This window comes from Cyprinus carpio, chromosome B21 (assembly GCF_018340385.1).
Source record: "Cyprinus carpio isolate SPL01 chromosome B21, ASM1834038v1, whole genome shotgun sequence".
In the NCBI taxonomy this organism is placed as follows: Eukaryota; Metazoa; Chordata; class Actinopteri; order Cypriniformes; family Cyprinidae; genus Cyprinus; species Cyprinus carpio.
Genome location: NC_056617.1, coordinates 14029699 through 14051986, shown reverse-complemented (window position 1 = coordinate 14051986; position 22288 = coordinate 14029699). Strand labels below are relative to the sequence as shown.

Below are 22288 nucleotides of genomic sequence, written 5' to 3'. Positions count from 1 at the left end.
AAAAAATCCCTTATAAAAGCAGAAGTGGACCATATCATCAGAAGTATAGCTTGACATTGAATGCGTGCACAAACTAATGTTTGAGTATGTTGAAAATGTCAATGGGCTGTGATCATTTTGCTCCAAATGGCCATGTAAGTCAAGATATATCAAATATTTATTTTCCGTTTATAGACTTGGGCTTAAAATTAGCTCATATATAAGTTGCTGGTCTCTCGTTTGTTTTTATTTGTAAGTGTAAGTGTGTCTGTCTCATACCCTTCCTATGTCACGTGGGTTCAGCACTTTCCCAATGAAGAGAAGTGCGCCTGATGGCTCATCTCTGACTAGAAAGAGGAAGCCGGTCTACGCGGTACGTTAGAGCGCGACTGGCTGACAGTGGGGGTGGCTGGCATCTGTGCCCTCTGGAGCTGTTTCCATGACAACCTTATGATGGACAGCATTTAACTTGACTGGCTGATTGGTAATTTTGACAAGGTCTGTCTCTGCCAACCATTCAGACAGGCCTGAAAAAGGAGAACAAATAAGGGAGACAGTGACAAATTATATAAGAACACAATAAAGTGATAAACTAGCAAAAAATGTGGAATGGTGGTTTTGTTTTTACCCAGGTCAGAGAGGGAGGGCAGCAGGTCTGTGCTGTAACTGAGCCTGATAACAGGAAGTGTAAGCAGCACCTGTACTGCATGGAGGGTATTGGAAAGGTCCTGGACAAATTCAGCTGTAAGTGCTTCCTCTATTAGAGTTAGATTCTGTGTCACCTCATCAGGTAAGAAGAAATACATGCTTATTCCGTCCTCCATAGGAACCTGGGCTATCTGTATCAGATAAACAGAGATGATGAGCAAATACCAAATTAAATCAAATGCATTCAATAATTAGTTTTTCACTTCACAAGACATTAAGTGATAATTATTGTGATGCTTTTATCAGCTGTTTGTATTTTGCCATCGCCCATTCAATGCAGAGGATCATCCATTGGTGGGCAAGTAATGTAATGCTAAATTTCTCCAAATCTGTTAGTTGAAGTAGTAAACTCATATACATCTTAAATATGAAATATTTTCAGCATTTTTTTGGGGGGGGGGTGAATTATTCCTTTAAAATGTGAGATAAAAATGCTTGATTCTATTTGGAGCAGAGATCACATGACTTGCAGAATACTGCTCGCTTTATCGCAGTATTTGAGTAATTGTTCACTTATACTTAAAGAATAAATTACTGCTGACAGCAAATTTCTACAATTGCATGGGTAACTGAAACCATTTGCATAATGCTGCATCCACGCCACTAATTGTCAGTGTAATTCCAACACAATTTATGACAAAAACATAATGAGTGCATATTTAAAGGGATAGTTCTGCATAAGCATAATTCTGACATCATGTGCTCACCCATATGTTACATGACTTTAAATCCAAGCCTTCTTATGATAGTTTTGAATGAGGAACAAACCAAATTTCAAGTTGTTATCAACTAAAAATATTGCCTTCAACCCTAGACACATCATCATTTTCACATTTCCATTTTCAAATGTGGCATGTTCACAATACAATTGTGTAAAGATGTGTAGAGTTGCACTGAAAGTATGAAAACCTTAATGCAATGGTACTGGCCACCCTCTACTGTTCATATCGTCAACTTCTTTGTATAGTGCACAGCACATTAAAGGAGAAGGAGAAGGAACTGCACACTTAATATAATAATTGTACATGCATAAAACAACAGGTACTGATACCGTGCAACCAAGTTCAGGGTCAATACCCATCTTCACTGGGTAATTCTCCTGCTCCATCATGGGAATAAGAGCTGGGGCTTCTCCATCCCTCTGGAACTTCTCCATCTTATTAGCTTTGCTGAACCTAGTTATCCATTTACCTGCAAAAACAATAAATACAAATCACTCATATCACTGCCTGGTGAAAAGCATAAATCTCCACAAAAGTTTGTCAAGATTACATTTCAATAACATATTTCAAAAGTCACAAATTTAGCTCAAATCACAAACATATTTTTTAGGCTGGACAAGATATTCTACATGTACATTTTCATGCTCCCATTCATTTTGCACCTCATTCCCCTCTGTTAAAGTACATACTGCATAAGAGATATTAAAGAGCAAGAGAATAAATCAGAGCCCATTTACCTTTTAAGAAGGCTGCTCCCACAGGCAACACAGCTGTGTTACGAGAAAGTGAAGGAACAACTTGTTCCACTTTTCCACCAGTTTGCTGTTTAAACCAATCATTAACAGCCTTAAGGTCCCGAGCTCCAGCCACAAAAGTTTGAGGGCGTACCCCATATTGCTTCTCTACACTGTTGATGTATTCCAGCCTGAGACGAAGTTCTGAAACACACAGAGATAAATGAAAACATGTACAGCTCTTCTTGCTCTTGAAAACATGCACAACCGCACCCATTTAAAAGGAAAAACACTAACTCTTAGCCAAAAGAATGCGATCTGCTGACTTGAAGCCCTTGGCAGATGATCTGAGTGAGGATAGAAGGTCTCTCAGCGTGTCATGGAGCTGACTGTCTTGCAGGGTGTGGTAGCGGAGGGCCCTGTAAATCTGTTTCTCAGCACGTTCAGATGCCCCTATGACAAATGGCAAAAAAACTAATTTGAGATTAATGATCTCAGGCTAAAATCTTAGATGACTGCTGTAAGAAAAGCATGGTCTTCCATAGTGAAGCAATGCCCCACCCATTGAAAGCTGTGTAAAAGCGGCTGAGATACTCATGGGGGACAGAAAGACGCTGGCCTTGGGATCACGTGCTGCCAGCTGACGGAACAGGTTGAAGCCAAAATCAGAGGTTGCGGCAGCCAACTTGGTGCGTGGGGTAGTAAAAAGTTCAACCACCTCTTCCTCACCTTCAGCCTCTGCTGTATCTCTCTGTAGCAGAAGTGGACCCATAATAGCCAGTGGAATTACAGTGAAGAGAATGTATGTGAGGACTCATGAAGACCTTACCAACTGAGCATGTGAGAGGGACAGAAGACTCCATAAACCAAACAGCACGACTACCTTCCTCATCCTAATAAATACAAAGTTAAATGCTCAGCATCTGTGATGAAGATAACATGTACCACTTGTACAGATAGTTTTGTTCATATTATTACAAGTACCTAAGAAAATCCCATTTTAGAGTGTTAATTATAAATAAATAAATAAATTAATTAATTAATTAACAAATTAAAAAAATAATGGCTATGGTGACCTGTGACACCAAACTCTTCATAAATTCACTTTTTTACATCTTGGTAACAATACACAAAAATATTGGGATTAGATAATGCCACATAAATATATAAAAAATTATAAATAAATAACAAACAGATCACACTGAACATCAATGTACTAAAAGTTTTTAGTACATTTTATATAAAATTTAAACTAACTTTCCCCAATCTAAAGACTGGTCATATAATAGGTGTATACATATAAACTACATGACCTTTAAACATTTGCAATAAAAACAGAAAATATAAGTTAAATCCCTAAACTTTTACATAACACTTGACACAGTTAACTTTAGGCAAAGGTTCAAGAAATGTTCCTGCAGCAGTTTCCAACATGGTCTAAAATTTTTCCATTTCTTGAGCACATCTGGTTGCCATTAAACTTTCTTGCCGAGTTCTTGTCCATCAATGGAAAAAACTACTCCTAACACTAATGTTTTCACATTCATCTAAATGGCTCCCTCACTGTATCTGCCACGCAGTTAAATAGTTGAGCGTGACTCCACATCAACTGAAGTACTTATCACAACAACTATACACACACCACACACACAACAATAAAAAAAAACACACATTTTAAACTTTTCATGCAGTATCAAATAATTATTAGGAGGAAAAAAAACCTTTAAGAGGAAAATATATAAATTATATATAGCAGTTATTTTATATTCGTTGTATTCATCGTTCTTATCCAGAGAAGCAAACGAGATCTTGTTTGTTGTTTACTTAGACAAAATATGCTGAATTGACCTCTTAAAGAAGAAAAGAACTAGACAGCTTAAAAAAAACTTTTACATTAAATAACTATGGGATTACAAAATGTTGATATTGATTTTAAAAGGGACTGACCTGTTTTCTACTTTACCGTCGTCTCGTGCAGACTCAGCTCACAGCTGTCTCCGCCAACTGTGCTGGAGCAGATGCATCAGCAGTGTTTTAGTGAAGAATCCCACCCTTTGCTGACGTTAGAAGGTGGTCTGTAACGTCTGAGGAGATCGCCTAGTGGTGAGAGCTTTGAGTTTGATTTTCATCTCTTAAATCTCGCCCTGACTCAAGATTCGATTGTTTGACATCTTTGACCAGCTCCACCAAAGGATTTAAAATTGACTTGAATTTGTCGTTCGGATTCGTTGCTGATCTCTTAAAAATAATCGTGACAACGAAACATTGTTCGTGCATGAAAGTAAACGAGGACGAATATAAGCTATTAGTTCAGAAATACCTATTCACGAACGTAAACTATTTTGGATTGAATTTATATTTAAATGTCAGAGAGCATTAGTTTGTTACGCCGTACATTTGCTTCTCTTTAAATGCATTGGTGTAAAATTTCTCATTTAGTCATAGTTTTGTTTCTTTTAAGCGTTTTATTTGTTACAAATTTTAGCATAAAGGAAATATGAGAAACTATAATAAATAAAGAACAATAATATAGTGTATTTGCAGAACACAAAGTAGCTGTGTGGAATTATTTATTTAATTTTCGCTATGTAGATTGATTAATCTTCACACAGTCTATGGTTTTAACGTATCTCTGTGAGCATTTTTTTTTTGCATGTTTAAGAATTGGGTTGTTTTACTGTAAGGGAAAAAAAAAAACATTAAGTTTTGAATGGTGGTCCACTGGTGCATAGCCCTATCCATATTTTATTGCACAGCATAGAATACTTGATTCTGATTAGTTAGTTGCGGCATTCAGTATTAGTCAAATATGTTTAAATAAATACTAACCTTCTTCAGCAACATTACACTATAAAATAATTTATACTCAAATAAATTTTTTCATGTCCATATATTTATTTATTTGGCAAGTAGCTGTGTAATACCTGAGAAAATGTATAGTCGACCAATTATTATTGCAAAATTATTTTGCAATAGTAACCAGCTGACTGGACATTATCCGTTACATAAACTTTAGTCAGGGTAGATGCCACTGAACAGCCTCATTCATGTCAAACTAAATATGACATCCATCAATGGCAGGCCATGAACATCAAAACACTGCATTTTAACTGGGCAAAATATGTACTGTAATATGGACGGATCCATCTTCTCCTTTTAGTTCCCATCCTCCATCTCCTGATGTCTAAAGAACTGCTGAGGAACGGTTTCCTTCCACATATTCAACATGTAACTTAGCATGTTTTCCATATGTGGACTATCATTCAGTGTCCCATCATTCTGTGACACTTTGCTTGGCTTCATGGTGCTTTCAGTTTCAATTTTTGGGTCATCGCTTTGTTCCGTTGTCGCTCCAGGGTTGGGGTTGGTGACCATACCCAGGAAGAGAGGCATGTAAGATGCATCATCCACCAGTGCAAAGATGAATGGCATGTTGACCGCAAAAGTAGGAATGGTGCGCACAAGAGTAACAGAGGTTGCAGCTGAAGCCTCGGCCCCCTCCTCACTCAGCTCCATGCTTGAGGCATGTTGTACGCCTGAAACCATTAACGGGCCTGGTGCGATTCTGGATAAATCAGGCCCAGTAAACAGCAAACCCAGACCTGAATATAAGAGATGAGAATGTGTGACAGATCTCTTTTACTGAATTATTAACTCTCACTTCACAACAGCATTGATCGACTTCATGTGGACCAAAGGACACTTCCTTATAAGGGCAGATTATCATCGTATGATGGGATTCACAGCCAAAAGTCAAATGAGATGTAGATATTTTTTTTTTTTTATCTTACCCATGCTTGTGAGAGCTTGTCGTAGATCCTGCTTGTACTGTAATTTGAATTTAGGTAGTTTAACATGCATGGACTTCTCACTTTGAAAATGTTTATACATGTCTGATATGTTGAGCTTGGCAGCCGTGATTGACAGATTTCCATGTGCTGGCACAGGCATTACCACCAGAAGACTCATATTTCCTTGAAAAGGGAATCTTGCAACCTAAGGGCCACATGGAAGAATATCAAACCAAATTAAAAGTTGCGTATCTACAGGCTTTGGGGTAAATATAAAATTATAATTAATTAAACTGCAAAACAGCTAGATTACCTGAGTGCCATCTTTTCTATCTACAAACATGCTGAGTGGATATTTGGATCCCATCATCATGTCCACTTGTACAGAGGTATTTTTGTCAATGTAGAAAATATCCTTTACAGTGAACTTGGAATCAAATCGGGATTGCCACTCACCTAAGAAGGGACATGTTTATTTGTTTATTTACCTCTTTTTAATTTACGGGGTCAGTGAATAATAAAAGTATCCACTATATGCAAAAGGAAATATATAAATGAAAAAATCTGTCAAGTTCTTGAAAATTGCTTTACATTGTCTTTTAAAAAGTAAAATTTGAATGACTGTAAAATGTTGTGTGGTGTACCCATCTTTATTTTCAAATTTTTAAAAATATTTTTAAATGTAATTTTTAAATTTAATTAATAAGTATTGTTTTCACAATTCATGGGGCCCAGAGTGGCACCCCTGGTATGAGGACAATAAAATCACAAAAAAAGAAAATAAATAAATATATATATATATATAGTATATATATATACTATATATATATCTATATATATATATATATATATATATATATATATATATATATAAAATTCTAAAATTAAAAACATCAAGGTAAAAAATAATATATTTTCCTTAAACCTTAAATACAGGTTTAAACAGACATCTTACTCATTATTTTCAAATAAATGTTTTATTATGTTATTTTTCAAAGTAAACAGTTTGTCTTATTGTATCTAAGTTATTACAGCTGGAATGCAGACCAACCTTTAAAATGAATGGTGTTTATCAGCATTAGAATCACATTTGGTGGAAGACTGGACATAAAGTTGGTTATGTGACCTTTGGTGGATTCCTCCACCCAACGATTGACTTCCTCAATGGAGGTCAGATGTGCAGGTTCAGATTTGTACAGGTTCAGAGCTCTGTCCACAAACCACCCTAACACCCTAACAAATACAAAAACAAAAAAGAAAATACAAAAAAAAGCACAAATAATCTCAACAAAACAAAAAACTAAAAAATAAAAAAAAGTCAACAAATGGTTAATTGGTCCTGAACCTCAAGCTCAAAAGGATCTTCCAGTTATGTCAGATTTACCATTATCAAACAAAATGCCATCAGTTCCTTACCTGGTATGAGGTAGAGACGAGATGCCATCTTGACAGCCTTGGCAGTTAGTTGTTCTTGGAGACAGCTTAAGGTTTCATGAAAATTGGGCAGCTCTTTTGCCTTAAGAACTTCCAACAACTTGTCTTCTGTATTGTTCTTTGCACCTAATGATTTAAAATTTAAGTACATATATATATAATATATATAACTAATATAGATTATATATATATTATATATATATATACTATATATATATATATATATATAAGTATATATATATATATATAACTATCACACATAAGCATGCAATAAATTCACTTCACCCTTCTATATGGTTAATCACATAATGCTCACCCAAAGCAAGCTCAGCAAGTGCAAGAGAAAACATGAGAGGTGATATGATTATGTTTGGTTGCTCAGAACCAGGCTGTAGTTTTTCTAAAAGCGCCAATCCCAGTTTAGCCACTGCACCACCAACTGCTCGCTGAGTTTCCAGGCTTAAGACATCATTGCAATTCACTTTGCCATCATCTGTTTTTATTAGAAGCCTGAAATGAGAGTGGCAGAAATTATCATAAAAAGACAGAAATAAAATAGAAATAAGTTTTTTGAAACAAGCAATGTGGATGAGCAAGATTTGGAGAGAGAGGGGGAAAAAAGTAATATCTCATAGTTTCTTACCAACAGTCCAAACCTAAAGAGACAGAGCGTTATAAGCACTATAAGACAGTGCTTCATGTTCTTACTGTCGGCCTGGAACACAACAAACAGATAATTGAATATTACAGCTTCAACTATATATATAGAGAAAGAGACAGAGAGAGAGATTTCAAGGTTCAAGATTCAAGTAGCTTTATTGGCATGGTAAAAAAGTATCTTTACATTGCCAAAGCATAGAAACATTTAAATAAACATTTAACACAAATATACATAAGAATAGAAGTATATAGCATATAAAGTCTATCTACCTATCTATCTATCTATCTATCTATCTATCTATATAATTGTTGTTGTTGTTTGTTTGTTTGTTTATTTATTTATTTTTAATTATTGTCCTAATCAGGTAATGTTCCACGTTATTATACAATATATATATATATATATATATATATAGATAGGTTTTCCTCATGTACAGCAGCATGAGTAAATTGTGATTGCATTGTAACTATTTGCAGGTTTATATTGTTGCTTTTATTTTAGATGCAAACATTTGCTACTATTGCAATGTCAAGAGTCTTTCTTATGGCAAATTGTGTTTACTTTTTGGACAACCCATACAAGTTAAATTAATATAAAAGAATAGTAATATAAAATATACTATTTTCAGTTTGCTTCCAAAATTCAGAACTAAAGTTTAGATGTTTATATTTAATTCTGTCAGTTGTTTGCATATATCAGCACAAATAAAAAAATCTTACTATTACTATTTAAATTTAAGTTTTTTTAAATAATGAGCAACTTCATTTTAATTCTGAAAGAAAAAAATACATTAATTTGAGTTAATTTGGTAAAATTTGTTATGCAAAAAGAAATTTTTCCCTCACACATTTCCCTGTTGACTGTCCCAGGTGAGAAATTTTCTGCCTGTATTCCAGATGATTAATGAATACACCACATATCACTACATGCAAAATTCAGGCAGTTAATTGACCAAAAAAAAAAAAACTATGCAAACTTACCTAACCAATATTTTGACAATAAAGAGATGATAAATACAGGGAGAGTGAATGATGTAGATCCAGAACAGATGACTCGAGTAGAATGCTCTCAGACACTGTGCTGTTGGTTAATGTTTCATCATCCATTGACTTGTGTCACCATTTAGTTTTAAATGTAAATATTAATATATGAGATCCTGGGTCAAGAAGCACAATGAATCGTCACCTAAACAGATATTATTTAGGTAATGTTAAAAATCAAAAACTTTAATAAATGTGAAAAAGAAAGTACAAACAATAATTTAGTTGTTTATGGTTCCAATGACATAAACGATATTAAAACTAGTCATATTTTCATTTACATGAAAAAGCATTAACAGACAAAATTAGGTATTGCACTGAATTGCCTGTACATACTCTGAACATGAACAATAAACAAACAAAAACTATTTATGAAAATTATATAAACAGACATTTTGACTATACAACTTTGATAAACTTTAGTGTAATTATATGCATCTAATACTGTGAAGAGACAAACCATTTATTGCCAAGTTTATAGGATGTTATCATATCCTGCTATAACATTTGTACTACTAGAATATATATCATGTTTGAAAGTAGTTTCAAAAGACTAAAATGGACTTTATTTGTCCAGTGTACCCTGTACTGTTCCAGCTCTCCACCTACGCAAAACCTTGAATCCTTACTCCCACCCCATTAGACTCAATGGCCAGCATACTAATTCAAAACAAGGCCTCAACCTGCAAAAAAGTCAGTCTGGGTTAGTAAATTATTCTTAAATTTTATCAATAGTTACAAATTAATATGATCTTGATATTGTGTGTGTGTGTGTGTTTTTATATATGGTGTGTAGCTGTATATTTATATATATATATATATATATATATATATATATATATATATATATATATAGTATATATATATAAAACCATTTTTAAAACATATAGGCCTAATATTATACAGTACCTAACTAAATAAATGAGAGAATATACTGGTCTAAACTCTCTTATTGTTTGATGCTGTCTTGTTATGATATGTCATGTGAAAAGAACATTTTCAAAGCCCACCAAACAACAGTAGTGTTGTAACTAATGTAACTAATGCCCAATAACATCAATAGCAGTAATGCTCAATAGCTGCGTGATTTTTTCTAGATGCATTAGAATAGTAAAATATCACTGACAATGTTATTCTCTAAGTTTGACTCTAGGGGGAGCCACAGCTATATAAAAAGATACGTGAAGACGTGGGAACACGTGTTCAGAAGACAGGCTGCTTCTGTCTGCATACCAGGCTTTGGAGGTACAGATATGCTTGTACACAAGTTTTACTCTGGAAAGTGTTCATTCATCCTGCTCCAGAAATGTATTTGTCTGTTACACTATGTATTAACTGACAAGTTACCTAGCCAGTGTTAACAAAAGAACCTTATTGTAAAGTGTTACAAATACATTTTTCAGGCTACATACTAGAAACTTCAAAATTCCAGATACAGACCACCTGAACAAATTCTGACAAGAATGAGCAAACAAAACGTCCAACATTACCCTAAAAGAGATTTGTGTTTCTTTGACATTACATTGTACTTTGTATGTTTTGTTTTTTGTTGTCTGTTAAGTATTTTACGATTCCATGCTGTAAAACTATAAAACTAAATGTCCTTGTTTTTTCCTTGTATACATTTGTGACCAGTTGAAATCAAATCTGTCCAAAGTCTAGTTTAATCACTTCAACTTTTTTTATTACACAATTTGATTGTATCATAAATAAATCATAATTTTATGACTATTGTATTCAGTCTATTTGTTGATTACTCTCTGGGTTTTTTAATTTATTTATTTTTAATTGTTTTTACAGTCTAGCAGCAGCAAAAAGTTCACATGTAACACAAAACCATGGGTTCATCAGGATTTCCCACAACTCAGTGATGACTTAAGGAAATCTCATCCTCAACCTCACACAGAGAACTATTGTCAGTCTCTCAGCAGGTCTGTGAGCCTGGCTCCCTGTTGGTTCTGTGTAGGGTTTCAGCAAAGGCAGCAATGTGTACCCACTGTATCTCTCTGTCATTCAACTCTACTCAGAAAAGAGCACATTCTTGTCTTCTCCTTGCTTTTCCCTATCCAATCTCACCTTCCTAGTTCCTTCAGGCTATGCTGGTCCATTGCTGTCGAAGACCCTTGTGAGAACTATTATTCAGGAATTTAGGGGTTTGTGAACAGTAAAGGAGATGTCAAGATAAAAAAAGTGCTGCTGCGAACAGATATCTATCATAGCGATACTACAGAGGTCCATTGAGAAGAACTTATTCTCATGACATTTCTATTAATGTTCATGTTCTTAACAAAAATGATTATAAAGTCTTATCAAGAAAACCTTCTTATCAAGAAAAAGTCTCTAAAAAGGTTAATAAGTCTTTTTGGAGTTAAAGTTTGCAAAGGATTCGAAGAAAAGGATTTCTTGTAATGTCGACAAATGTTTAGGTCTATAAATCAAACTCTGTTGGATCAGTGTTTTCCAAAGTAAATCAAAACAAAATATTTGGGAAAAAAGAAAGAAAGAAAAATAAAATAAAATACAAATATTTTACATAAAAGTATATAAACGTATCAACAGCATTTTAAACAATATTTCAATAACTTAAAGTTGGAAGAATAGAATAGAATAGAATAGAATAGAATAGAATAGAATAGAATAAAAGTTGCACCTTAAGAGGTAACCATATAGAAACAGACTGCTGAACCATTTTCGTTGGCAAACATGGACAAAAGAGAAGTATTATTTAAAACTGAATTACTTATTTACATAGGCTGCAAATAAATAAGCAGAAAAAAAAATCTTAGACGTTCTCTTAAAACGTTGACCCTCATGAAAGTCATTGAATCATTTAGATCCTGTATATAAATGTAATATATTTTTAAATGAGTTTTTAGGACAATCCAAGATTGGGCAACTCTATAAATTGTTAGTTAGTCGTCTACTATGAAAAAATTTAGATCTACATACGTGATTGCATTTCCAAAAAGCAAATAAAAGTGATAAGTAAGTTATGCTAACAAATCTTTGGTGATGAAATTCACAGGTTAATATTTAATAATTGAAAATGGCAAGGTACAAATCTTGCACGCGCTTAATTATGCGCTCCAATGTGTGCGGCGCTGAGTGTGAGTGAGTGAATGAGTGTGTTTGTGTGTGTGTGTGTGAGAGAGGGAGAGAGAGAGAGAGAGAAGCGAGAGCCCAAGCACTGTCCACAGATCAGAACATAAAAGTTTACAGGTTTTGCGTAGTTCCCCCCAGTTTTGGACTTTTCTTTGTTAAGTTATCATAAGCCGAAAATGATGGTTTCACATATACTGAGACATGTATGGTGGATGAAAAATGGACTGATTCTCTTTTGCACCCCGTTTCTTCTCCTTCCTTTGCCACTTGTCATTGGAACAAAGGTAAGTCCAATTTTATGATAAATGTAAAATGTTTTAAATAGGCAATAATTGTGCTTAACTGAAAAGCTTAAGCTCCATAAATACTTTTACGAGTGTTGTGTCGTTCCCACAGGCCAGTGAGTGATTTGACAGTCAAGTGTGTCTAAAACGTGTCAAAGAGAGTCGAGAAAAGCTCTGAGTTGAACTTTTTACGCATCTTTCGAGGTTCTTTCAGCCGGATTTCTCTGTCTTGCAGAACAAGCATGGGTACGAGACCATGTATTGGGGCGACACATTCCTTCATCACAAACACACAATGCCCTATTTTAGTTTTAACCCTTTGTTGTCACAAAGTTTTTGTTGTTGTTGTTGTTGTTGTTGTTTTCGTGGTGCTAAATAAATAAAACCAAAGATCGTCTATAATTTTATAGAAACAATCAAATCGACCAGCCTGATTCAGTTATTTATTAAAAAATATATATTTTGTACAAAATCACGAGGAAAATATCCTGGTTGCAGGTGCCGGTCATCTAGACGGCAGATCACTTTTTGTCACATGTCGATAGCAATATTGCACAATTACAATCAAGATAACAATGTGTGATCTTTATGACATTATTTTGACACAAACGTCTGAATGTTATCAGATATTTTTTGCCATGTTGTGATTTAGAGTGTTGACTGAATAACGAACGGAACTTTGCACCTTATGCTTGTCTTGAGTCAGAGGATAAAATCCAAGTAGCCCTACATCTAACGATAATACATAAAACAAAACATGCCCACAGTTACACATTACAATTTTAAGTTACTTTATTGAAGATTCAAGATTGAAGATTAACAGTGTTTAAAAAGTTCTTGATCCTGTGGTGTTTTTTTTTTCTTCTCCATCCCAAGGATTCCCAAATATGATGATTCCATTGCAAGGGATTTCCACCTTAAATTATAAATACAGCCAGCTGATATTATATATATATGATATTATAAACACATAAACACTGTGTCAAATTCAGAAAATTTAGTAAATTCACGATGAAGAATTTGGTCTCTTTCAGTTAACAAATCAACACACCACACAAACATTTTAATAGTAATAAGGAATTTGCTGGATTTTTAATTCTAAGAAATGAAATTCACAGATAATTAATTCTGGGAAATGAAATGTTCTTCCATTGTGGTTCAGAAAATTCTATTTATTAAACATGGTGTATATATGTATGTGTCTATCCATCCATCCATCTTCTAAAGAAACATATTGTCAATGTTGAAAACGGTTATGCTGCTTAATATTTTTGCAGAAACCAAGCATTCTTTGATGAATAGTAAGTTCAAAAGAACAATATTTGAATTTTAAATCTTTTGTGACATTATAAAAGTCTTTACTGTCACTTCTGATGAATTGAATCCTTCCAGAACAAAACTATATATTTATTGACCCCAGTCTTTTAAATGGTAATGTATATATTGATATGACACACTCTGGTTTTTCAATCTGCAGGAGGCTGCATGTGGGTATGTTGTTGCACTAATGGCAGTGTACTGGTGTACCGAAGTGCTGCCACTGGCTGTCACTGCTCTCCTGCCAGCAGTACTCTTTCCTCTCTTCAGAATCATGGAGTCCAAAGATGTATGTTTTAAGTCCTATATAAACCAGTCTTCCTATTAGTATATCTGACATTACTTCCATCAATGTCTCCTGCTTTAAAACATGTTCATGGCATGTTGTGTTATTCTCATTTTTTTTTTTTTTTTTTTACTTTACACCACTCAATTCAATTTTATACATTCATAATGTGTGTAACTCAAACTTTGTATCTCAAATATCTGATGTCTGTATGACAGGTGTGTATGCAGTATCTGAAGGATACCAACATGCTGTTTCTGGGTGGACTGATGGTGGCTGTAGCTGTTGAGCACTGGAACCTACACAAGAGAATTGCTCTCCGAGTGTTGCTCATTGTAGGCGTACGACCTGCTCTGTAAGCATTTAAAATCTACTGGGAATCTTCTCATTGTTAACAGCAGTCTCAGTAAGACCTCTTCTGCCATTCTGCAGGCTGATGTTGGGCTTCATGGGTGTAACAGCCTTCCTCTCCATGTGGATCAGTAACACCGCTACAACAGCCATGATGGTGCCCATTGTTCAAGCTGTGCTCGAGCAGCTCAACAACAGAGCAGAACAAGAGCAGGCCTCTACTCCAGAGAATGATGAGAAATACACAGAGAAACAACCTGACTCGCAGGGTGAGAAAAAGGGTCTGATGGAGGATACCTTTAGTTGAGTGAATAGGGATAGTTTTTTGTTTTTTTTTGAATTCCTATATAGATTTTTATCCTAATTTTTTTTTTTTAGTATAGTACATCGCTAAACTACGTAAAAAAAAAAAAAAAAAAAAAAGTTTCCTTGATAACTGAATTACTGAAATAAAATGAGTTTTACATTTGACAACATTTACTTTTAATGTTTACTTCTATTTTATTTCCATTTTGTCTTTTTGATTTATTTTAGTTTTCATTTTTACCCTCATTGTTAAAGTTTAGTTGTTCATGGTCTCAGTTGGTTTAGTTTTTAAGTATTTTATGTTTGTATTTTAGAGTATTATTTTTGGTTATATCAGTTTATTGGTATCATTTAAAAATATTTAACACTATGGTTTAAGGCTTTGTAATGGAATTTTCATGTTTTATGCAGGCTGGTTGTGAGATTTCAAGTTCTATAATATGCCATACATGTACCAAAACTATATAACTATGTAACACTTCTAATGGAAAGTAAAACAATTTCTGTTTTATTGTACACAGTGGCTCTGAATGGCCACAACTTCTCAATGGAATTGGACATGGAAGAGCATTCTCAAGATGCAGAGGAAAGATTAAAGATGTGTAAAGGCCTGACGTTATGCGTGTGCTATGCAGCTAGCATTGGTGGGACAGCCACACTCACGGGCACGGGACCAAACCTTGTTCTTATGGGACAGATGAGCCAGTAGGTACCTTACATTACAGTTTTTCTCCTAAGCATGAGAGAAATGTACCGTATTGCACAAGAATGTACCTTTTGCTTACTTTTGTATTAGCATATTAAATCAACATTTGTTTGTCCTACAGACTGTTCCCGGAAAACCCTGACATCATAAACTTTGCATCATGGTTTGGATTTGCCTTCCCCAACATGATCATCATGCTCACACTGGCCTGGCTGTGGCTACAGATTGTGTTCCTGGGTGTAAAGTGAGAGTTCTTTCCTAATGAATCAAACTCAACTGCATCATATATATATATACCACCATATAACAGACATTTAATTTGTAACTTAAGCTTCAGAAAGACATGGGGCTGTGGGACGGTGAAGACAGAGAAGGAGATTGCTGCCTATAATGTAATCAAAGAGGAGCACAGGAGACTTGGTCCCATGACCTTTGGGGAGCTGAGTGTCCTTGCCCTCTTCGTCCTCCTGGTGGTGCTTTGGTTCACTCGTGATCCGGGTTTTGTGGATGGATGGGCGACAAACTTTTTCAATGCTGAAAAAGAGTAAGGATGAAAATGCCAACATTGAGACAGAGTCAGTATCAGTTTTAGTTGTGTTTTTGCTAAGGCAAGTGTCACTAATACAGTTGTTTATATACTGAGTATGTTATACTACAAACATTAATGATACTGTACTGTAATTATACTTTACTACAAACATTAATGATTTGTATCAAACCCTACTTATTGCTGGTTGTAATGAAAAGCAATTATATTTATGCAAAATGTCACTGCGAAATGAAATGTCGATGTCCTCTAATACCGTTTTAGGATAAACTCCAAACATTTTCTATTTTATCTTCAAAGACTTTATAAAAATGTGACAAAATAAATATAATGTTTAGAAAAGATTAATAGAATGACCTCAGGTCTATGGGCAAAATGCCTCTAAAATTGAACAAATTAATAGAAATTTCAACTATCGATGTAACATACAGATTGAACCATTGCATAATACAAACAACGTGTTCTCCTGTTATCAGTTGTGGCATGTTCCTATTTGTCCAGCAAAAATGTGAATGGAGTTTCCCCACATTGCAAACAGCATTTGTGTACATTTCCTGATGATGGTCACATGCAAAGAGATTGAGGATTTAAAACTGTGAAAACACTGAGATTCACTCTGGGTGAAAGGTCTAACCCAAAAGAGAACAGAAAGCACACAAACACTCTTAAAGTTCATGAGCAAATACGTTTGATAATTATTATATTACTGTGAAGAATCTCTTTTTCTATATCACAACATAACAGCAATGCAAGCCTATTCTCACAAGAGCTAGAGACCTAAAACACAACCTTAGGTAAAAACATATCACCTGTTGTTGTGGTCTTTAACCCTTTCCTCATTCAACCTCGTGCCTCACCTCTGTGCAGGTTTGTGACAGATGCCACAGTAGCGGTGTTTGTAGCTGCCCTGCTCTTTGTTTTTCCCTCTAAACCACCTCGATTGTGCCCCTGGAGAACACAGAGCTCTGACACAGGTCAGTGAAACACTTTGCTGATGTCTTGTTAAATGATTAAACTAAATATTGAAAAAAATCAACAGACATCTTTAGTGTATATACTAGACTGAGAGACCATTTAAAGGCCTTTGCAGGTGTTTTGAGTTAATTAGCTGATTAGAGTGCGGCACCAAGTGTCTTCAATATTGAACCTTTTCACAATATTCTTATTTTCTGAGATACTGAATTTGGGATTTTCCTTAGTTGTCAGTTATAATCATCAAAATTAAAAGAAATAAACATTTGAAATATATCAGTCTGTGTGTAATGAATGAATATAATATACAAGTTTCACTTTTTGAATGGAATTAGTTAAATCAACTTTTTGATGATATTCTAATTATATGACCAGCACCTGTGTATATATATATATATATATATACATACATACATACATAGCAAGCTAATAATAGTTAATAAATAAATGCAATAAATATGATTGTGTTCTATAGTGCCCCAGCAGGAAAGTGGTCATACTCCAACTTTGCTGACATGGAAGGTGACACAGAAGAAGATGCCATGGAGCATTATCCTCCTGCTAGGGGGAGGCTTTGCCCTGGCTAAGGGCAGTGAGGTACAACAAATGTATTTTGGGGTATTTGTTTGAGTCAAATCAAACCAGGACACATTTATTAGTATAGCACTTTATACAATACACATCATGACAAAGCAGCTTTTAAAGAAAGTCATATTGTTATGTCTATAATACCGTATTGCTTATAGAGCAAGCTTTAGGGCTGGACAATATGACAGTTGCCAATGATAAAAGCAATCTGGATTCTCAGATCTAGCTATATTGTAGGTTAAAGACAATTAAAGGAGTACTTCACCCAAACATTTTAATTCTGTGATCATTTATTAAGCCTTTAATGGGTCTTTTAAGTTTTGTTTACTTAGACTGTTAGTGGAGAGACCGAAAACATCTCAGGTTACGCATGTAAATGAGAGAGAGAGAGAGAGAGAGAGAGAGAGAGAGATTTACACATCTGTCAATTTTGTTCTAAGCAAGAGTGTACAATTCTCTAAAAACATGAATGAAAATACAGCTGGTACTTATATCATGCTAAATATTTGGGTTTAAAATGACATGTATCATTGTGAAGATTTTAGTCATATCGTCCACCTCTAAACAGTTTAATGAGGGAGCTGCTAAAAAGACAACACATGATTCGTTAAAGGGAGAACATGAAAAATACTAAAGATAACCTGCAGTTCTTTATGAAAGACCATACAAAAGGTCAGCTTAAATCATAATACATTCTGTTTTTGTTGGCTCAATGCTCAGGTCTCAGGGTTGTCAAAATGGCTTGGAGATCAGATGTCACCTCTTCAAAGTATTCCTCCCTGGGCGATTGCCATTGTTGTGTGTCTGATGATAGCTACCTTCACTGAATGTACCAGTAATGTTGCCACAGCAACATTATTTCTGCCTATACTCGCATCTATGGTATGTATACTTCTAATACTTACCACAACTTGCATGCTTCTTGTACACTGTCACAGGAAGGTGCACAGAACACAGTAAATAAAATTTGTGTGTGTGTGTGTGTGTGTGTGTGTTGGGGGGGTTGCAGGTATTTATGGAAATGCCTGACAAAGATCTTTGGCCATAATTTTTTGTTATATAATAGAGTTTTGCAGTTTATGTTAAGTTTGCATAACTTTTTCTAATTTTTAAGCCATAAAATGAATATTTTTTCAGTAAATAAAGAACTGACATTCATTCCAAGAAGTCAGAGACCATTAGTGACTTTTTTATTATTTTAGATTTTTACAAATTATATAATCAAAATAATAGAGTTTGTATTATTCCTCTTATTTCTTTTGTACAAAAATATTAGGCAGAAGAACTAAAAATTGATAATAATACAAAATGTGTCTTGCAGCAAATCAGCATATTTCTGAAGGATCATGTAACACTGAAAACACTGAGTATTGTCAACTAAAATTTCAGCTTTGCCATTTCAGGAATAAATTACATAAAATACATTCATTTAAATAAAAAACAGTAAATTCAAAAATATTTCACAGTATTAATGTTTACAGTATTTTTCATAAAGTAAATGTAGTCTTTGTGAGAATAAGAGACTTTTAAAATTTTCAAAAAACATCTTCAAAAATCTTACAAACCCAAAACTTTCAAACAGTATTCTGTGTATTCATTTAATGTCATACTGTTTTATAATTTTCTTTCTTTCTTTCTTTCTTTAAGTTTAAGCTAGATTTTGAATCCCATATTACAATGTGGTCTCAGGCTTTTGGACATCACTGTAAATTTGTATGACACCTTCATTTTAGTATCCAGTGTTTATATATGAATTACTGATTCAGTTATTTTATTAAAGATTGTCAACATGGTTTCATGTTGTTTCAGCAATAGTGAGGCAAATTCTCACTGATTTCAAGTTACATTCACGTTGATTTTTAAAACGAATTAAAGATTTATTAGTTTATCTGACATCAGTATTATACTAGACACATACAAACAAGTTGCGTAATTGTGAAAAGGTTTTTCAGACATTTTTTTATAAGCACAACTTCTTCCTCCATTAATCTCTCACTGGGTTGCACATTTCTTGCTGTGCAGTTGGCACATCCTTCCCTCTTTTCATGAATTAGCCTATGCAAGGGAGCCTGTGAATGGAGGGATTTGTAGGGAGCTAAAGCTGAAGTGGCTCATATGGTAGTACCATGGAGATGTGCCATTGTTGTCTGGTTGAGGGAAGAAGAATGAGAAATAACAGGCATTCGGGGAAGGGGGCTTTCACTCGCTAATTCATCCATTGCTGGAGGCAGATAAGCAGACACTTTTGTATGTGCAAGTGATGTACATTCCTCAGTTACCTGTAACACAATTGAGCTTTGAGAACTTTCTGTCACCTTTGAGTCAGATCACTGTAGAAAGTAGAAAGTTTTAAAGATGGTTTGAAAATTTAAAAAAAAAGAGGAAAATCTCTGAATATTTACTTACCCTCAGACCATCCAAGATGTAGATCATTTATTCATCAGAACAGATTTGGTGAAATTTAGCATTACATCAGTTGCTCACCAATAAATCCTCTGCAGTGAATGGGTGCCGTCAAAATGCCAAACAGCTGATAAAAGCATCACAATAATCTACAAGTTATCAACAAGACACCAATCTATCAAAAAACATTTTGCAGATTGAAAAGTGTGTATCAATCAGGACGTTTTTAACTCTATACATAATACTAGCTTCTGAATTGGAACAAAAAATATTATTGTGAGGCATTTTTCAGCTGTTTGGACTCTTATTAAAAAGTGAAAAAGTGTTTAAAGTGAAGTGACATACAACCAAGTATGGTGACCCATACTCAGAATTCGTGCTCTGCATATAACCCATCCAAAGTACACACACACACAGCAGTGAACACACACCTGAAGCAGTGGGCAGCCATTTATGCTGCAGTTCCCGGGGAGCAGTTGGGGGTTCGGTGCCTTGCTCAAGGGCACCTCAGTTATGGTATTGCCGGCCCAAGACTCGAACCCACAACCTTAGGTTTAGGAGTAAAACTCTCTTACCATTAGGCCATGACTTCTGTCTGCAGCCATTCAGTACAGAGGATCCATTGGTGACCAAGTGATACAATGCTAATTTTTTTTTCTAATCTTTTCCAATTAGGAAAGAAACTTATCAAAAAAAAATTAAATAAATCAAATAAAATAAATAAATAAATAAATTCACTTCAATATAGAGTATGTTTCAATAAAAAAAGCTGCTTTAACAGTATATTGTTTTGTTTTATTAGTCCCAGTCTATAGGTGTCAATCCTCTGTATGTTATGATCCCCTGCACCCTCAGTGCATCTTTTGCCTTCATGCTACCTGTGGCCACCCCTCCAAATGCCATAGTCTTCTCATATGGATACCTGAAAGTATCTGACATGGTGAGTGTTAATAAACAGTCTTTAAAATTATGAACAGTCACCCTGTTGATAATTAAAAAAAAAAAAAAAAAAAAAAAAAATAAAAAACAATAAGAACCACAAAAAAACATAAAAAAAATGGATTTTTAAAAAAAAAAAGAAGAATTTAATTGATATTTAGACCTTGAAATTATAAAAGCACCAACTTATTTACTTTAATAAAGTTGGTTATCCAAATGACCATTTTTATCTGCAGGCCAAGACAGGGATTGTCATGAATATCTTAGGCATCCTCTCCATTACCTTGGCCATTAACAGCTGGGGCAGGGCTATCTTCAGTTTAGACACCTTTCCCAGCTGGGCAAACACTACAGAAGTGTGAGAGGCTGAATCCCACCATCAGTCTTCTGTCAAACTGCACCATTCAGCACTATTCTCACCATGTTTCCAACCGAGGAGGCCAGACAGGGTCAGAGCCAATGGCTGGTTTCACTGAAAATGATAGTGTGTCATCACTTGTACTTGTGATTGTGCAGTTCTGTTGTTGTTTATTGATGTAAATTTGTAAACAGTCCATAAAAATGCTATAATAAAGTTGCTTCAAAAGCAGCTTTAGATGAATGTAAGTGTAAAGCCAAAAGGCTAAAATCATATAGATACCATGCAGATTTTTAAGCACAACTATGAACAAACCTCAAAAAACTCTAAACATGTGTACACCTTTGAAAACCCATGACAGTCAAAACAATAAAAACATAATAATGTAACAATGTACAGTTCAAGATTAATTAAAACTCTTACTATTGCAATGTACAATTAAGCTTTGTAAATTAAAATAATGTATTTTGTTCCTATTCCTATTAATAAATACACTCTGTTCTTTCACCTATAGCATGTAGCCAATATTAAATAAGTACACTTTGTGTGTGAGTGTCTCTTTCTCTGTGTGTATGAGTGTGGCAGGGGCAAGGGCGTACCCACACTTTTTCAGGCAAGTGTGTTCACATAGAGGTTTTCGAGAGCTGGTGTGAATAAATATAGATTTAAACTCAAAGAGACAGGATAGTCTGCGCATGACCTGATATTTTGTCTGGACCCAGAACAAGGCGAAATGAACATCGAGGAGCACTAAACACTCCATGCAGTGTGTGTTTCATTCATACTCGAAGCCGGAGGGCGCTTTAGCGCAGAAAGTCGAACCAGGAAATCCCTAATATGGACAAAAAGAATACAGAAACTATTCTGCCTTATTATGTGGGGAAAAAAAGTTTGTAGTAGCCTATATAAACATTAACAAATCATTATTATTGATTATTGTCCAGCAGTTATCTGATTTCTAAGCCAATTAAAAGCTAGAAATTAGAGAAAAAATAAAGTTGCCTACACACTACTAGTCAAAAGTTTTTGAACAGTAAAACTGTTAATGTTTTTTTAAAGA

The 22288-nt window shown here is 34.6% G+C and overlaps 3 protein-coding genes across 4 annotated transcripts; 1 reads left to right on the top strand and 2 right to left on the bottom strand.

Annotated features, from left to right (window-relative positions):
* Positions 1 to 357: 357 nt before the first annotated feature.
* Positions 358 to 4244, bottom strand: serpinf1 (serpin peptidase inhibitor, clade F (alpha-2 antiplasmin, pigment epithelium derived factor), member 1). The gene is made up of 8 exons (XM_019121212.2): positions 4091 to 4244; positions 2973 to 3036; positions 2705 to 2894; positions 2441 to 2596; positions 2147 to 2347; positions 1739 to 1878; positions 608 to 818; positions 358 to 506 (listed from the first exon to the last, which is right to left on the bottom strand). Exons 2-8 carry the CDS (start codon positions 3033 to 3035, stop codon positions 358 to 360), a joined length of 1110 nt encoding a protein of 369 aa, XP_018976757.2. The 5' UTR covers position 3036; positions 4091 to 4244.
* Positions 4245 to 5014: 770 nt separating this feature from the next.
* Positions 5015 to 9165, bottom strand: serpinf2a (serpin peptidase inhibitor, clade F (alpha-2 antiplasmin, pigment epithelium derived factor), member 2a). Its single transcript, XM_042747641.1, has 8 exons — positions 9010 to 9165; positions 8003 to 8083; positions 7685 to 7868; positions 7351 to 7494; positions 6986 to 7159; positions 6248 to 6390; positions 5935 to 6139; positions 5015 to 5745 (listed from the first exon to the last, which is right to left on the bottom strand). The coding sequence occupies exons 2-8, from the start codon at positions 8066 to 8068 to the stop codon at positions 5300 to 5302; spliced, it is 1362 nt and encodes a 453-aa protein (XP_042603575.1). The 5' UTR covers positions 8069 to 8083; positions 9010 to 9165; the 3' UTR covers positions 5015 to 5299.
* A 2990-nt stretch (positions 9166 to 12155) lies between these two features.
* slc13a5a (solute carrier family 13 member 5a) lies at positions 12156 to 21548 on the top strand. 2 transcript variants are annotated; one of them, XM_042747957.1, is made up of 13 exons: positions 12156 to 12455; positions 12568 to 12701; positions 13933 to 14061; positions 14277 to 14413; positions 14491 to 14678; positions 15237 to 15420; positions 15543 to 15665; positions 15753 to 15965; positions 16836 to 16942; positions 17416 to 17537; positions 18249 to 18410; positions 20734 to 20871; positions 21107 to 21548. In XM_042747957.1, the coding sequence occupies exons 3-13, from the start codon at positions 13963 to 13965 to the stop codon at positions 21230 to 21232; spliced, it is 1599 nt and encodes a 532-aa protein (XP_042603891.1). In that variant the 5' UTR covers positions 12156 to 12455; positions 12568 to 12701; positions 13933 to 13962; the 3' UTR covers positions 21233 to 21548. The 2 variants fall into 2 exon arrangements, with proteins under 2 accessions (XP_042603891.1, XP_042603890.1); XM_042747956.1 differs by lacking the exon at positions 12568 to 12701.
* The last annotated feature ends 740 nt before the right edge of the window (positions 21549 to 22288 follow it).

Excerpts from the sequence above, each read along its gene's own strand:
- serpinf1 (XM_019121212.2), bottom strand. The coding sequence starts at position 3,035 with ATGAGGAAGGTAGTCGTGCTGTTTGGTTTATGGAGTCTTCTGTCCCTC. Across the intron at positions 2,348-2,440 it reads TCGCATTCTTTTGGCTAAGA|AACTTCGTCTCAGGCTGGAA; the intron begins GTTAGTGTTTTT and ends TGTGTGTTTCAG. Across the intron at positions 819-1,738 it reads ACCCTGAACTTGGTTGCACG|ATAGCCCAGGTTCCTATGGA; the intron begins GTATCAGTACCT and ends TATCTGATACAG.
- serpinf2a (XM_042747641.1), bottom strand. The coding sequence starts at position 8,068 with ATGAAGCACTGTCTTATAGTGCTTATAACGCTCTGTCTCTTTAGGTTT. Across the intron at positions 7,495-7,684 it reads ACTTGCTGAGCTTGCTTTGG|GTGCAAAGAACAATACAGAA; the intron begins GTGAGCATTATG and ends TTAAATCATTAG. Across the intron at positions 7,160-7,350 it reads TCGTCTCTACCTCATACCAG|GGTGGTTTGTGGACAGAGCT; the intron begins GTAAGGAACTGA and ends TTAGGGTGTTAG.
- slc13a5a (XM_042747956.1), top strand. The coding sequence starts at position 12,348 with ATGATGGTTTCACATATACTGAGACATGTATGGTGGATGAAAAATGGA. Across the intron at positions 14,062-14,276 it reads GAATCATGGAGTCCAAAGAT|GTGTGTATGCAGTATCTGAA; the intron begins GTATGTTTTAAG and ends TCTGTATGACAG. Across the intron at positions 17,538-18,248 it reads CCCTGGCTAAGGGCAGTGAG|GTCTCAGGGTTGTCAAAATG; the intron begins GTACAACAAATG and ends CTCAATGCTCAG.